We start from the raw sequence: 16,822 nt of genomic DNA on the forward strand, positions 1-16,822 counted from the left end.
TATGGTATTTAGAGCCATATAATTAGATTAAGAGCATGTGGGAATTGTAGATAGAAAAGAGGCCCAAAAACTAGCCTCGAAGTCCTCCCTAGGTCAGGGAGAAGAGGAAAATCCCACACAGGATACTGAAAAAGAGAGAGTGATGCCCTGGAAACCAAAAATAGAAGGGATTTCAAGGAGGAGGAAGAGCTCAACTCTGTCCCATCCTGACGTAGGACCTGAAAATAAAGACGGAGGCTAACCCTCAGATCTGGCAGCATGTAAGTCATTGGGATGAGGAGAGGCGATTTCATGTGGTGGCAGAGTGGAAGCTTGGTGGGAGTTGGCTGATGAGAGAATGGGGAAATGTGAGTGGAGGCAGCTGAGGAGATCCTGAGGAGCTCTGCTGTGGGGCAAACCAACAACTGGGCAGTACCTGGGGCCTGTGTATCAGGGTAGGGAGGGTTTTATTTTTAATAGTGGTTGATGTTTCAGGATGTTTGTATGTTAACTGCAGTAATCTAGGAAGGAGAAAAAATTGTTGGAAGAAAGCCATTGAGGGAATGGGATTTAGTAAATACCTGTAGAAGGTGTCTTTAGACAGGAGCACGGAGCATTCATCTGTAGTACAGGATGGAGGGAAGGCAAAGATAGGAATGTGGTGCTCACAGATGTGCAATGCTGATGATGGGAACATGGGGAGTTGATTTCTTGTTGTTACTATTTCTTAAGGAAAAAAGGGATAGGAATGAAAGAGCGTATTTCATGTTTCCTCTGAGCATCCTCGTTATGTGGAGTCTTCTCTATAGACCAGCACAGTCCTTAATCCATGAATACTCTCCTTTGGGCAAGGCAGACAGACCCCCCCCCCCCCCCCCCCAACACACACACACACAAAATCTCTCTCTCTCTAGCACACACACTCTCTTTCTCTCACACACATACTCTTTTTCTCTGTATGTCACAAACTCTCACGCACACAGTCTCTTCCTCTCACATATCACACACACACACTCTCACACTTTCTCCCACATGCACACTCTTTCATACACACATACACACACACACACACACTGAAGCCATCATGAAGTAGCACAATGTGGGGTAGGGAAAGTGTCCTTGGTAAAGGCTGGAAACCAGAGTCTTCCAGAGGCTGGGCCTGAATTTTCTCATGTGTAAAATGAAGGTCCTTGTCTCTAGGATAATTCTCAGCAGAACAAGAAATAGATTACGGTTTTCCTGCTGGGAATTGTATGCAACCCATTATGTATCTTGTCTTTGCAGTCCATCATCATTCACTTATTTGGGAAATATTTATTGTGAGCATTGTGTGTACCCAGCACCTTTCTAGGTTTTTGAAATATGAGAGAGAGCAGAGCAGACAAAGTTCCTTGCTCTCATGGAACTTGAATCAAGTGAGGAGAGAGACAATAAGCAGTGACGTAGTAAGTCGTGCTGTGTTAGAACTGGTACGTGCTGCAGAAAAAAGATCAAACTGGAGCAGGGCAAGGGAATTCTGGAGGGTGGGGTCAAGGATGCAGTTTTAAGTAGGATGATCAGAGTAGGCCTCAACCAGAAGGTGAAATTTGAACAAAGACTTGACAGAGGTGATAGAGTCAGCCAAGTGGGCCTTTGGTGAAGAGTGTTCTAGGCAGAGGAGATAGTTTTTGGGCAGGAGATCCCTGGGCATGCTCGAGGAAGAGCAGGGAAGTAAGTGTGGGGGGAGTAGAGGGAGCTGAGTGGAGAGTTGCTGAGGTGAGGTCAGACGCTAAGCTGCGTGGTGAGGGACTGGCAGCTCAGGGGAGGCTTCATAGGCCTTTTTGCAGATTCTGGCTTTGGCTCACTCTGAGGTATGTGAAAGACACTGCAGAATTTTGAGATTTTGAGGAGGGGAGTAAATACAGTCTGACTTTCATTCTAAAAGGATTTCTGGCTGTTGTGTTGAGACCCTCTGTAGGGAGGCTAGGGAAGAGGCAGGGCGACCTGGTAGGTTGCCATTCTTATTAGTAATCTAGGGGTTCAGTATGTTCAGGCTGATATAGCAAAATACTCTAAACTGAGTAACTTTAAAACAGCAGAAATGGTTATCTCATAGTTCTGGAGGTCCAGGTGCCAGCATGATCAGTTTCTGGCAAGGCCCCTCTTCTAGGTTGCAGACTGCCAACTTCTCATTGTGTCCTCACATGGAGGAAGTTCCCCTGGGCCTGTTTCATATGGGCAGTACTCTCATTCATGAAGGCTCTGCCCTCAGGACCTAATCACCTCCTCCTAAACCCCTCCTCATAATACCATCCCCTTGGGGGTTGGGATTTTCACATTCAAATTTTGGGAGGACATAAGCATTCAGACAATGGCACAGGCACGTAACAGATGATGGTGCTGGACCAGGGTGGTAGCAGTGAAAGTGATTAGAAGTAGTTGGATTCTGAATATATTTTGAATTAAGTGGAGCAAACAGAGTTTCCCAAAGACTGGTTGTGGAGCACGAAAGAAAGACACGTTAAAGATTATTCTACACATTTTGTCATAATCAACTGGAAAGGTGAAGTTGCAATCTATTCAGATGGGGAAGGGTATGAGAGGAAGAGACTTAGCAGGGAAGGTCAAGATTTCAGTTTTGGGCGTCTTGAATTTGAGGTGTTAATTAGCCAAGAGGAGTTGAGTGGGCTATTGGATTTACTCATTTAGAGTTAATGAGAGGGGTCCAAACTGAAAACACAGATGAAGGAGGAGTGGATGGCAATGACATTTAAGCCAGGAGACTGGATGTGATCACCGAGAACATGAGTTTAGCTAGGGAATAGAAGAAAATCAAGGACTGTTGGCTGGACCACCATTCTTCTCTTAGGAGACCAGGGAGAAGAAGGACCAGCCAAAGATGCAGAAAAGGAAAGGCTGAGACAGTAGGAGGAAAACCAGGACAGGAAGCCAAGTGAAGAAAGGGTTTGGAGGGTAACAGATTTTCTTACCAAAACGTCAAGTACAGTACATTTGATATGCTCTAGTGGATATGGAGAAGAAAATAAAAAGAAGTACATAATTAACATGGGTTTCAGTGTTTCTGTTGACTTCCAGTGTTTTCTAAAATTTCTAAGAAAGTTTTAATTTTCCCATCAATGACAATTTGCTAGGACAAAGACTTTGTTTCTGTCTTCTTTGAGTACTGCCTGGAATAGCGTCCCAAGGCTGCCATGACAAGGTCCACAAACAGGCTGTCTTGAAATGAAAGAAGTTTATTCTCTCATAGTCTAGAGGGCTGAAGTCTGAAATCAAAGTGTAGGCAGGGCCATGCTCCCTCGGAAGGCTCTGCCAAAGTCCTGGGTAGCCTGGAGAGAATCTCAGGGGTTTCCTGACATGTAAAGGAGGTATTTATCTAGAAATTAATTTGTTTTTCAGCAGTATCTTAACTAAGTCATGCCGTGGACTATTTCTAGTTGTTCAATAAATGCTGTGAATTATTCTCTGACTTTTAAGACATCTCTACAACTGTTTATGTGTTAGAATCTGTCTCATAGAGGACAGATGATGGATTACGATTAGTTTTTTCTGTTACATTTTCTTGATAATAAAAAAATGTACTCCCCAAACTCCAAGGATTTTAAACCATTAAGATATGAATCCTGATGAAAATGCATTAAAAGTATGGCCAAGACATGACTAGAAATCATCAGAAAACAAGGTTTTGCATTGTCATCTCAGAGAAAAATGTTAGAATTTTTTCTATTAATAAATGGATTCTCCTATTTTTGTCCTTAAGGCAAAAACTAAGAAACTTTGAAATCACTGTTCTCAATCCAAGAATGGAAGAGAGCTTCTGCCTTGAGGGAATGTAAGCCAGCTTTAAAATGGAAATGAAATGATTATTTGTTTCCATAAGTTGGGTCTTTTAAGTGATTATTTTCCTCTTGACTTAGCATGTCATGTTGAACCTAGTTCTCAGGCTTCTGGTGAGGAACATGGTTTGGGGAAAAGCTGTAGAAATACGGCCAAGGGTGAGTCAGTTCTGCCTTTTGCATGCTGCATGTTTTCTGGCTGGTGGGATGTCAGCGAGTGGTCTGGAGTCAGAGTTAAAGATGGAGAGAAGAGAGGAGCAGGACCATGGAATATTGGGCCTGGAAGGGACCTGAGTGATGATTCAGTTATCTAAAGCTCTCCTTTCTCTTCCTTTCGCTCCCTTTATCCGAATGTGCTGAAGATACAGCATTTCTCATCAATGTGACTGTAGTGAGGTAAACTGGATCTCTTGGTATGAAAAAGTGTATATGACCGTGACATGATGGGAAAGGCCCTACTCTGGGAGGTCAAGAGGGCTGGTTTCTAGTCCTAGCTCAGCTATTAACTTCCTACTAGTGTGACGCTGAATGTGTATTAGGTCTTTGTTTTCATGTCTATGTTAGTATGTTTTCACACTGCTGTGAAAAAAAAGAACTACCTGAGACAGGGTCATTTATGAAGAAAAGAGATTTAATTGACTCGCAGTTCCATATGGCTGGGGAGGCCTCAGGAAACTTACAATCATGGCAGAAGGCAAAGGGGAAGCAAGGTCCGTCTTACATGGTGGCAGGAGAGAGAGCAAAGGGGAAAAAACACACACTTATCAAACAACCAGATCTCGTGAGAATTCTGTCACGAGAACAGCAAGCAGGGGGTTGGGGCAGGGAGTCTGCCCCCGTGATTCAGTCACCTTCCACCAGGCCACTCTCCCAACACATGGAGATTACAATTCAAGTTTAGATTTGGGTGAGGACACAGAGTCAAACCGTATTGATATCTTTAAGATGAGGAGACTTAACAAGATGGTCTCTAAGGATTTTTCTTCAGCTGTAAGATCTATACTTTTCTCTTTTAGTGCCTACAAAGGGGCCAGGGCAGCTGTGTATACTTTCCTAGGATGGGTACTGCACAATTCCAGGGGTGCATGTCACATGATTACACAGATGTGAATGGTTCCACCTGGCTGGTAGGCAACACAGCATTCCTGAGAAGGAGCAGTTCTTAAATTTGTTTGAGAGCTAGGGTTCTCTCATCTCTCCCCTGCCTTATTAGGATCTATACTTACCTCTCTAGTTCTGATTCTTGCTTACAACATAACACCTTTGCATCCTGGATCATATATCCATAGTAAAGAATAATCAAAGAAAACAGAGAGTATAGTCCACCTTACAATCAGCTCTTATTCCAATGTCACCTTATAATCAGCTCTTATTCCAATGTCTCTTTTGCTCTGTGCTTCAGTTCCTCCCTTGGGCATCTGCTGTCTGGTCTGTATAGACCATGCAAGTTTAGCCACTCAGCCTCTCTAGAATCAACTTTGCTGCCCACCTGACCTTTTGAAACCTGTGTCTCTGGGCCAAGCACACTGCATGCTCAGCCTGTAGTGGTCCTTAACCACACCTCTGTCTTCAGGCCCTATTTTGCCCCAACTGGCTTGTCCATTATGTCACCCAAACTCTTGGGAGACGCTAAGGTGCAAGAAGCTCATATTGTTGATGCAAGAAGGGAGCTTAGAACTTCCCAAGTCCAATGTTTTCTAAACTGGGTCTGTTCCACAGGTTGCTTATCATAGATGGTATGCAAAAAAAAATAATAATAATAAATAAATTGTGCTTAAACAAGGTCTGAAAACATGAAGGTTTATTGTACTGATTATTTTATCACCCAGGTATTATGCCTAGTACCCGCTGGTTATTTTTCCTGATCCTCTCCCTCCTTCCAATCCTTACCCTCCTTTAGATCCCAGTGTGTGTTGTGCCCCTCTATGTGTCCATGTGTTCTCATCATTTAGCTCCCACTTATAAGTGAGAAAATGCAGTATTTGGTTTTCTGCTCCTGCATTAGTTTGCTGAGGATAATGGCCTCCAGCTCCATCCATGTTCCTGCAAAGGACATGATCTCATTCTTTTTTATGGCTGCATAGTATTCCATGTATACACGTGCCACATTTTCTTTATCCAGTGTATCATTGATAGGCACTTAGGTTGATTCCATGTCTTTGCTATTGTGAATAGTGCTATAATGAACATACATGTGTGTGTCTTTATAATAGAATGATTTGTATCCCTTTTGGTGTATATCCAGTGATGGGATTGCTGGGTCAAATGATATTTCTGTTTTTGGGTCTTTGAGGAATTTCCACACTGTCTTCCACAGTGGTTGAACTAATTAACATTTCTACCAACAGTATATAAACATTCCTTTTTCTGTGCAACCTCACCAGCATCTGTTATTTTTTGACTTTTTAATAATAGCCTCAATGGACTTTAATAGAATAGGTACATTGTGAGTCTCCAAGAATGGCATAGAGTACATAGTACTTCCCTGACTTGATAATCTTCAGATGTTCCAGAACAGTGTTCTCTGAAGGACCAGTTTGACAGATCTCTTTATTTACAGGGAAGGCCCTGGAAGGCAAAGTCTAAGGACATAGAGTTAGTGACGAAGCAAAACCTAGAGCCCAGGTCCAAAATGTCTAGAATTCATTGGGAACTAGTGTATTTCCTGTCTGTATCTGAAGATAGCAATCTTCGTAGAGAACTTTCCTCGAAACAACTTTTGAATGTATTTCATGTGTGAACTTAATGTTCTAAATTCCTGCTTAGATCTTTGACATCTAGCTTAAGGTTCTGCAACTTAGTATTTGAATGTTCCTGTCTTGTGCACAACAATGCAGTCTCTTCTTTTACAAACTATTTAAATGGAGAGTTTTAGTTTTTATGCTAATTATTTGTTTATATTCATCTACTAATACTTGTCTGTTTCTAGGAAAATAGGAAGCTCTTCAAAGCCGATCCCTCTCTGGATACCTGGAAAATTTATGTAGAATTCATTGACGACATTGTGGTGGAAGGCTTTTTTCAGGCTATAATGCACGACTTAGACTTCTTTCTGAAGAATACAGAGAAACAATTGAAACCGGCACCGTTTTTTCAAGCACAAATGATCTTGTTGCCTCCTGAGATTGTGTTTAAACCTTCTCTAGACAGAGAGGCTGGGGATGGCTTCTATGATCTGGTAGAAGAAATGTTATGCAATAGTTTTAGAATGTCTGCCCAGATGAACCGAATAGCAACACACCTGGAAATTAAAAATTATCAGGTATTTTCTTAGTAAATGGGTATTTAGCTTTTATATTAATGATTCAAAAACAAATTGTGGCTGGGTATGGTAGCTCATGCCTGGAATCCCAGAACTTTGGGAGGCTGAGGCAAGAGGATTGCTTGGGCCCAAGAGTTCAAGACCAGCCTAAGCAGCATAGCAAGACCGTCTCTAAAAAAAATTTAAAAATTAGCTGGGTGTGGTGGCATGCATCTGTAGTCCCAGCTACTCAGGAGGCTTAGACAGGAGGATTGCTTAAGTCCAGGAGTTAGAGGCTGCAGTGAGCTATGATTAAGCCAGTGCACTCCAGGTTGAGTGATAAAACCCTGTCTCAAAAAAAACAAAAACAAAACACAAAAAACCACCAGAAAACAAAACCCAGAACAAATTAGGAAAATGGGAAGCACGGGGAAAAGAGAAGTTGGAAAAAGCAACATGATTTTTAATTTTTCTAACTACTCTCCCTTTGAAGAATTACCTTGGTAATGTTATGCTGTAGATAATTGGTAAAGTAAGGTTGGTTTGAATAGTAAGTGCTGTGTTTTCCTCTCATTTAGAACGATATGGATAACATGTTAGGCCTGGCAGAGGTCAGGCAGGAGATCATGAACAGAGTGGTGAATGTCATCAACAAAGTCTTAGATTTCAGAAACACCCTGGAGACCCACGCTTACCTCTGGGTGGATGATCGAGCTGAGTTTATGAAGCATTTTCTCTTGTATGGCCATGCTGTGTCTTCCGATGAAACGGATGCTCATGCAAATGAAGAAATTCCCGAACAACCACCAACTCTTGAGCAATTCAAAGAACAGGCAAGGAAAACCCTTAGCATTTAATGTAGTGAAATGGCTTTTCACTGAGTTGTTCTAATTAATCTTTTTCTAACTACAGATTGACATTTATGAAGCTTTGTATGTTCAAATGAGCAAATTTGAGGACTTCAGAGTGTTTGATAGTTGGTTCAAGGTGGACATGAAGCCTTTCAAAGTGAGCTTGTTAACCATAATTAAGAAATGGAGCTGGATGTTTCAGGAGCATCTTTTGAGATTTGTCATTGACAGGTAGCCTTTTACTTTGGTATTTGGAATTATAACTTTCTAAACTGCTTTCTAAAACTGAGATGTTACTTTTAAGCGTATTAATGTTGCCAGTTTCATGATAGAGATAAATGTTTAATGAGGTACATAATGAAAATAAGATTCAATCAGAAGTCTTATACTGCTAAATGTTTTAATAAACTTAATTTGTGTGTATCTATGTACATATATATTTAATAGTCTGAATGAGCTACAAGAATTTATAAAGGAGACAGATTCCGGACTTCAGAGAGAATTAAATGAAGGTGATCATGATGGTTTAGTTGACATCATGGGGCATCTTCTGGCAGTAAGAAGCCGACAGAGAGCTACTGATGAACTCTTTGAACCTCTAAAAGAAACGATCACCCTCTTGGAAAGCTATGGCCAGAAGATGCCTGAGCAAGTCTATATTCAGCTAGAGGTAAGTGCAGAGGTGAAATAATCATAATTACCATAAATTGAGCATCTCTTTTATTAAAGTACTTTACATGTACTCTCTTATGATGGATGTCCTTATAACAGTCTATACTGTACACATTTGATGTTTTCAATTTACAGGTTAGGAATCTGATACTTAAGGAGATTTAATAACTTTCTCAAGGTCATACAAATAGTAAAGCCAGCCAACACTCTAGGTGTGTTTTATGACAAAATACTTAACCACTGTGCTCCACTGCCTTATTAGAAAGAATGTAGATTGTAAAGAACCTATGAGTTGCTTTTTTGAGTTCAGTTTTACCATCATTTTCACACATGAAATATATCCATACTTTTTTTTCATTCAAAAAAACTACCTGTCAGTCAAGAAGTGTCCTAGTCTTGCAAACGTATCATGGATTTGTTAATAATGAATAAATAGGCCAGGCGTGGTGGCTCTTGTCTGTAATCCCAGCACTGTGAGAGGCTGAGGCAGGCAGATCACCTGAGGTCCGGAGTTCAAGACCAGCCTGGCCAACATGCTGAAACCCCATCTCTACTAAAAATACAAAAATTAGCTGTGCGTGGTGGCACGCACCTGTAGTCCAGCTACTCAGGAGGCTGAGGCAGAAGAATCGTTTGAACTCGGGAGGTGAAGGTTGCAGTGAGCTGAGATCACACCACTGCACTCTAGCATGGGGACAAAGCGAGACTCCTTCTCAAAATAATAATAATAATAATAATAAATAAATGAAACTCAATTTGGATGGGGAAATCACTGTGCTTTCTAAATAGATTTCTAAGCCATCCACCTGTTTCCATGCTGTGGAAAGATTTGGGGGCTTTTTAACAACAAAGTCTCTTTAATTAGAACTGAAATCATGAACCACAGTCTCACAATTTAGATTCTTTTTCTATGCCAATATTGATATTTTATAGATTGTGTGTATGTGTGTGTGTGTCTGTACACACATGTACTTGAATTTTGCAAACGTGATCAGTGGACACATTAACCAAAAAGCTTTCACTGGATTCTAGTTGATCTAGTTTAGTAGTCAGAGCACAGAACTCAAACTTAGATTTGTTTTCAAGTACTGTATGAGTTCATCTTTTCTGTTTGCCTTGACAAGTTTGTTAATGTCTAAGACCACACTTCCTTTTTGCTAAAATATGCCTCATGATCCCTCATTTAAACAGTTTCTCTATACTTGCTCCCATCAATTTCTGTTTTTTTCTTTTTTTTATTGAGGTGAAATGTACTATTCGGATAACATATAAAAGTAACCATTTTAAAATGTACAATTTAGTACAATATTGTGCAACTACCACCTCTATCTAGTTCCAGAAATTTTCATTGCTCCCAGAAATCCCATACCACTTCTCTGTCTCTCCCCATTATCCTCCTCCATGCCCTGCCAAGCCTTGCAAACCCCTACCCACCAATCCTTGGCAATTCCCAATCTGTTTCTGCCTTTATGGGTTCACTTACTCTAGATATTTCATATAGATGGAATCATACAATATGTGACCTATTATGTTAGGCTTCTTTCACTTGGTATAATGTTTTCCAGGTTCATTCACATTGTAGCATGTATTGGTACTTCATTTCTTTTTATGGCTGAATAACATTCCATTGTATGTCCGTCCATACCACCATTGGCTTATCCACTCGTCTGTCAATGGACATTTGGGTTGTTTCCATCTTTGGGCTATTGTCAATAGTGCTGCTATGAACATTGGTGTGTATTTATTTGAGTATCTGTTTTCAATTCTTTTCAGTACACCTAGGAGTGGAATTGCTGGGTCATCTGGTAGTTCTATATTTAACTTTTTGAGCCATTGCCAAACTATTTTTCACAGTGGCTGTTTTGTTTTATATTCTGTCATTTTGCTTTATGAGGATTAAATGCAGCAGGGTATTTACAAGTGCTCTCTTGACTATAAAGACTATGAGAATTACTGTATATTAATTGTTAAATTCTATTTAAGTATAAAACTGCCCTTAGAGCTTGCAAGCCAGTTAGACGTGGAGCAAGATGACAAATTCTAGACAGATACATACATAACAAGACTAAGAGATAAAACAGTTACAGTGGAAACAACTATAAATAGTTCTTGTTTCTAGGAATATTTAGATATTCCTTGAATCAGATGTTGAACCTTAAACTATATCTCATAGAGAAAGTAGTCATAATGAGTAATTGATGAGAGAAATTTAGATATGGCGTCCAGAATTTGTATTATAAACGTTTGGTTCACTCTTTCGGGTGATGGTAGTATTGAAAGCATTAGGCTTTTCAACATTTCAAAAGCAGAATACAATTTTAGCTGTGTATCAGTAATTTAGACTTGTCAGGAGGGAAAATAAGATTCATAGGCGGTATGTGGTGTATTTGGAGGGTAACGAGGCCCAATTTTATTTTAATTTAAGCAACTTCAAGTGATAGTTACTTTCAGTTTCTCCTTTGTTATTATGAGAAGTCATAACATTTTCCAAATACTTGTCTATGCTTAGTTCTGTGTGAAAACACCCTAAAGTCTGGCTATGCCTACTAAGAGTTGAAGTATTACTTCCTTAAATTCATGAGGACTCACCACCAGCAAGATCTTTGTCCTGGTGGAGCGTCTCTTCAGTCTTTTGCCTCTTTTCACTGCTGTTAACACCCACTTTAATTCAGCTCTTATTACTTCTCAGCTCACAGCAATAGCTCCTTAATTCATCCCATTCCTCCTCACACCCCACCCACAATATACTCTGAAACAAGATGAATATTCTGATCTGCAGGACTTACCCAGTCCCTTTTCTGCTCAGAAACCTTCACTAACTGCCCCTAACTTCCCGAATGCTGTCCAGTTTCCATAAGAGCTCACACACTCACACCATCCTATATTGGTCATCATACCTCAAGGGATCTCACCCTAATCTCTGCCTGTTGAAACCTAGTCATTTCGTTGAGCCTCAGTTTCAATGTTACCTCCTCCTTGAGTGGATCATCTGACTTTGAGAGGCTTTGGAGATCATCTGATCTTTTGGGTTTCAAGAAAATTTATTTTTACCAAGTAAAAACTTGTTTGGAATCCCCAAATATAAAGCAGGTTTGTTGTGTTTGAAGAGGGATATGGGGACCTGAGCTCATGGATGTAACTTCCTCCTGGCTTCCCAGCCATGGCCTCTGAGGGACTCCATGGAATACTTAGGTTCCATGGAATGGAGTTGGAAATGCAAAGTGAGACTCTGTCTGTACAGAGGGCGGATGCAGAGTTTTGATGAGAAGCCACGAGAGGGAAGGACAAAGGGTTTTAAAGCCCAGGTCCCTTGGTTCCTGAGCTGGTTTGGTATTCCTGTCATGTCACCATATTGTCTCCCAACTGTTTTGATTCCATAACACATAGACCTCCAGATAGTTAGCACTTTCTGTTGTGTAGAATAGTTATTGTGTGTGCCTCTTGCTCACTCTGACAGATTATAAAACAATTTGAGAGAATGTGTTTTACCTTTTTAGCACCCTGTTCACCACACAAATAGTATTTAGACCTAGCACAGTGCGTTTTTCATAACTGGCAGTTACTGAATCATTCATCAAATATTTATTGAGGTTTACAAAATAGTCTTTAGAACCTTTGAGTTTTGCACTTCAGCTACAAGTAGAGTTCCATCACTATGGGTGGGTTTGTGTGACAAAGCAATTTCAGTGTCCCAGGAGATGACCGAGAGGAACAATGCTTTGTTAATTGGGACACAAGGCATGCTTTTCAACAGTAATTATGCTCCATGCATTGCTCCTCAAAGAAAATAACTTGATTTTGTCCTATTTGCATTGTAGGCAGGGAGAGCAGAGTTGAGTTGGTACCTGAACTATTTATTGTGTCTTTTGTCCTACATAGAGTAGGAATTAACCTTCCTTCCCTTTGCCCTTTTCTCCCTTCAAAAACTCCTAGTCCCCTAAAATAAACCCAACCTCAATCCTCAAACTCTCCAACAAGAAGGAGAATGTACAGAGCTTTGGGAGCTAGAGAAAAGCTGAAGATGAGATTGATTCACATTTTCATCCTTGTCCCAGCATTTTCAAAGCATCTTTTTTTTCACTTGCTAAATTACTAAACATGGCTGGCTTCCATTTCTAGTTGTTAGAGATCAACAAAGTCGTTTCCAGAGCACTTTAATTTTATTCCCACAGCAGCAAAACAATTAGGAGATTTGTGTTTATTTTAAAAAGATTTCCATGGATTCTGAGATGAGAACAATTCTGGTACATGCTTTGGAGTTCTGAACCCAGCAGTGCCAGTGAATCAGCCTGTACTTCAGCCTTGGTTCTAAGCCTTTTCATCACTTTCATCCTTTTTTATAAACTCATTATATAAGAATGAAGAGATGTCATGGGTTAGTGTAAAGAAATTAGAATCATTTACATGGGCATGGTGGCTCATGCCTGTAATCCCAGCACTTTGGGAGCCAGAGGCAGGTGAATTGCTTGAATTCACGAGTTCAAGACCAGCCTGGACAACATGCTGAAACCCTGTCCTACAAAAAATACAAAAATTATCTGGGCATGGTGGTACATGCCTGTAGTTCCAGCTACTGGGGAGGCTGAGCTGGGAGGATCACTTGAGCCTGGGAGGTGAAGGTTTCAGTGAGCTGAGATCATGCCAGTGCACTCCAGTCTAGGGGATAGAGCCAGACCTTGTCTCAAGAGAAAAAAAAAAAAAGAAAGAAATTAGAGTAATTTAATCCTATAGGGTTGATTTGTTTTAGGAATTGAAGTAATTTCCCATTTGTGCCTTTGCTTTTGCAGGAATTACCTGAAAGATGGGAAACTACCAAAAAGATCGCAGCAACTGTCAGACATGAAGTCTCACCTCTCCATAATGCGGAAGTCACTCTTATAAGGAAAAAATGTATTTTGTTTGACGTAAGCTAGTTACCAAGTTTTTGTTTTAAGAAAGGTTTTACTAGGATAATTGAAGTATTTGTTTGAAATTCACTTTTTTTTTTTTTTTTTTTGCACTGATCAGGCAAAGCAGGCAGAGTTCAGAGAGAGATTCAGACACTATGCCCCTCTTGGATTTAATGCAGAAAATCCATACACAGCGCTTGATAAGGTAATACAGATCTCAAATATCCTGTGTGCATTAAAATAGCTACTTTAAAAAATGTAAGTTTAGACACAAAATACTGCCACATTTTGTCTTTGTTTTGCTGTTATAGGAATTGATTTATTTAAAACCCAGTTATAAGCAATTTCCCCTTAAGTAAATTATATTGTATTTCAAATCATGCCTCCCAAAACCATCATTGTCATTGTGTTAGGGTTCTCTAGAGGGACAGGACTAGTAGGATAGATGTATATACGGAAGGGCGTTTATTAAGGAGTATTGACTCACACCATCACAAGGCGAAGTCCCACAGTAGGCTGTCTGCAAGCTGAGGAACAAGGAAGCCACTCTGAGTCTCAAAACCTCAAAAGTAGGGGAGCCAGCATTGCGGCCTTGAGTCTGTGGCCAAAGGCCCCAGAGTCCCTAGCAAGCCACGGGTGTAGGTTCAAGAGACCAAAAGCTGAAGAACATGGAGTCCAGTGTTCGAGGACAAGAAGCATCCAGCACGGGAGAAAGATGGAGGCCACAAGACTCAGCCAGCCTAGTCCTTCCACATTCCTCTGTCTGCTTTTATCCTAGCTGTGCTGGCAGCTGATTAGATGGTGCCCACCCAGATTGAGGGTGGGTTTGCCTCTCCCAGTCTACTGACTCAATTGTTAATCTCCTTTGGCCACACCCTCACAGACACACCCAGGAACAATACTTTGTATCCTTCAGTCCAGTCATGTTGACAGTCAGTATTAACTATCACAATCATCATAGTAATCATACTAGAGACAGTAACAACTACTACTATTTTTTGAGTCCTTACTATATGTCAAGAATTTTGTTAAGCGTATGACTTTCATTATTTCTTTTTAATTCTCAGTCTCCCTATGATATGGCTTGTATTACTTTTCCTATTTCAATTAAAAAAACAAGCTTGTGGCCGGGTACGGTGGCTCATACCTGTAGCCCAGGCACTTTGGGATTCGAGGCGGGCATATCACGAGGTCAGGAGATCAAGACCATCCTGGCCGACACGATGAAACCCCGTCTCTACTAAAATAAAAATTAAAAAAAAAAATTGCTGGGCATGGTGGTGGGTGCCTGTAGTCCCAACTACTCAGGAGGCTGAGGCAGGGGAATCTCTTGAACCCAGGAGGCAGAGATTGCAGTGAGCCGAGATTGCGCCACTGTACTCCAGCCTGGCGACAGAGCAAGACTTCATCGCAAAAAAAACAAAAACAAAAACAAAAAAACTTGTATAATTAAGTAATTCCTTGCAGATTTCTGTTAGTAAGTGACAGAACTAGGATTAACATTCTGGCTATCTAAACTTTTTTTTTTTTTTTTAATCAGAAATTTTAACCACTATACTCTTTCTCTTGTGATTCTTTTGCCCGTAACTTTTAACCATAGTCAAGGAAGCCCCTAACTTATTCTTAACCCTGGACATGAAGATTGTTGAGTCATTCAATCCTAGTTTATAATGAACAACTGTACTTTATTATAGTTGACTATAAGAATGCATATGGTGGGCAAAGAATCCAAATGGTAAGTAATTCACAGAACACTTGAAAAGATGTTTTAAACTTTTATTAGAAAAATGGTGTCTTTGTTTCTCTAGGAACTTAACCTGGCAACCAAAATAAGAAAATAATGGGGTGAAGTTTAGATTTAGGAGCTGGGCACCTTTCTGAGTTGCTCATCTAGCCTGTCACCCTGATTTCATTTCATGCTGGAGATAGTCTTAACTCCTTAGCTGGGTGCGGCTGACAGAGCCCTTACCTCTCTTTCCAAATTTTGGGTTGAATTTAGATTTAATTGCTTTAAACTTATTCAGAAAACACCATTCTATAGCATCATGTTGCCTCTTTCACTTGGCAGAAGAAAATTGGTTAACATATTCACTGAAAAGGGAGTAGGTTAGAGTATGCTAATATACTTGGTTTTATTTTTTATTTTTTAAAGATTATGTCTAAATTGCAGGTGGTCTGAACAGATTGTGGATGGGGAAACGTTTTTACTTGACTAACCAACATGCTGTATGTAAACATTTACTACAGTTATTTATTGAATTGTATCATGTTCATGCTATACTATAACAGCATACAGTTACATATTTAAAAGTCAGAGATGCTTACGCTTGTAACTACAGGAATATTTTGAATGTAGTAGGGCTGGGTGAACTTTTTCTTGAAGTCATGTTCTTGGTGTGTTTGTTCAGCAGACATATCTAATGTAAATCTAATTAGACTCAGTGAAAGGCATATGTATTATTGTTCTGGGCTGGTATGGTGGACCCTGGTTCTGAAGGCATCTCAGTCCACAAGACAGAAAACACTGACTTTCCACAAATAAGGGGAACAGTACAGTGAATCCCTCCCTTTAAAATGAGGTTCCCTGGTTAAGTACTACCGTTTCTTCACAGCCAAAGATATAGTAACTGTATAATAACAAGCTGAATTAACATAACTGGGTATTTCTTCCTTTCCTTTCCTTTTCCTTTCATTTTTCTTTTCTTTTCTTTCTTTGACAGAGTCTCGCTCTGTCACCCAGGCTGGAGTACAGTGGCATGATCTCAGCTCACTACAACCTCTGCCTCCCAGGTTCAAGCAATTCTCCTGCCTCAACTTCCTGAGTAGCTGGGACCACAGACAGGCACGCACCACCACACCTGGCTAATTTTTGTATTTTTAGTAGAGACAGGGTTTCGCCATGTTGGCCAGACTGTTCTTGAACTCTTGACCTCCAGTGATCTGCCTGCCTCAGCCTCCCAACTTGCTGGGATTACAAGCATGAGCCACTGTGCCCAGCCATAACTGGGTATATATTTCTAGGAATAATGGAATTAGTGTAAGTAATAGGAAAAAAACGATTAAAAATAAATCAAAGGGATATTGGCTTTGGAGATTATGGTAGACCAGACATTTTGAAAAGCCCTCTTTCATAAAACAGATGCTGAATACATATTCACAAATGTGTAATTTTTAATCTGTTGCTGAGTTCACAAGAACATAAAACAAATCTCTAAAGGGCAAGAAAAAATAGAGGCAAATGCAGAAGCCTGTGCTGCTGTAGTGAAAATGGAAATATCAGAAGTCTAGAACTATGAGATTAAGTTTCTCATGGGGAAATAGAAGATGCTGTTAAGGGTGATACCCTCATTGAAGAGT

At 40.3% G+C, this 16,822-nt stretch overlaps 1 protein-coding gene across 1 annotated transcript in view; it reads left to right on the plus strand.

The window, feature by feature from the left end:
- Positions 1-16,822, plus strand: part of DNAH11 (dynein axonemal heavy chain 11) — a 359,011-nt gene that overhangs the window by 50,158 nt on the left and 292,031 nt on the right. The window contains exons 15-20 of the mRNA XM_055347302.2: positions 6,742-7,074; positions 7,632-7,886; positions 7,966-8,135; positions 8,352-8,574; positions 13,364-13,480; positions 13,584-13,670. Coding sequence (XP_055203277.1) covers positions 6,742-7,074; positions 7,632-7,886; positions 7,966-8,135; positions 8,352-8,574; positions 13,364-13,480; positions 13,584-13,670 — 1,185 coding nt within the window. The remainder of the gene's footprint in view (positions 1-6,741; positions 7,075-7,631; positions 7,887-7,965; positions 8,136-8,351; positions 8,575-13,363; positions 13,481-13,583; positions 13,671-16,822) is intronic.

Source organism: Gorilla gorilla, chromosome 6 (genome assembly GCF_029281585.2).
Source record: "Gorilla gorilla gorilla isolate KB3781 chromosome 6, NHGRI_mGorGor1-v2.1_pri, whole genome shotgun sequence".
NCBI classification, from domain to species: domain Eukaryota; kingdom Metazoa; phylum Chordata; class Mammalia; order Primates; family Hominidae; genus Gorilla; species Gorilla gorilla.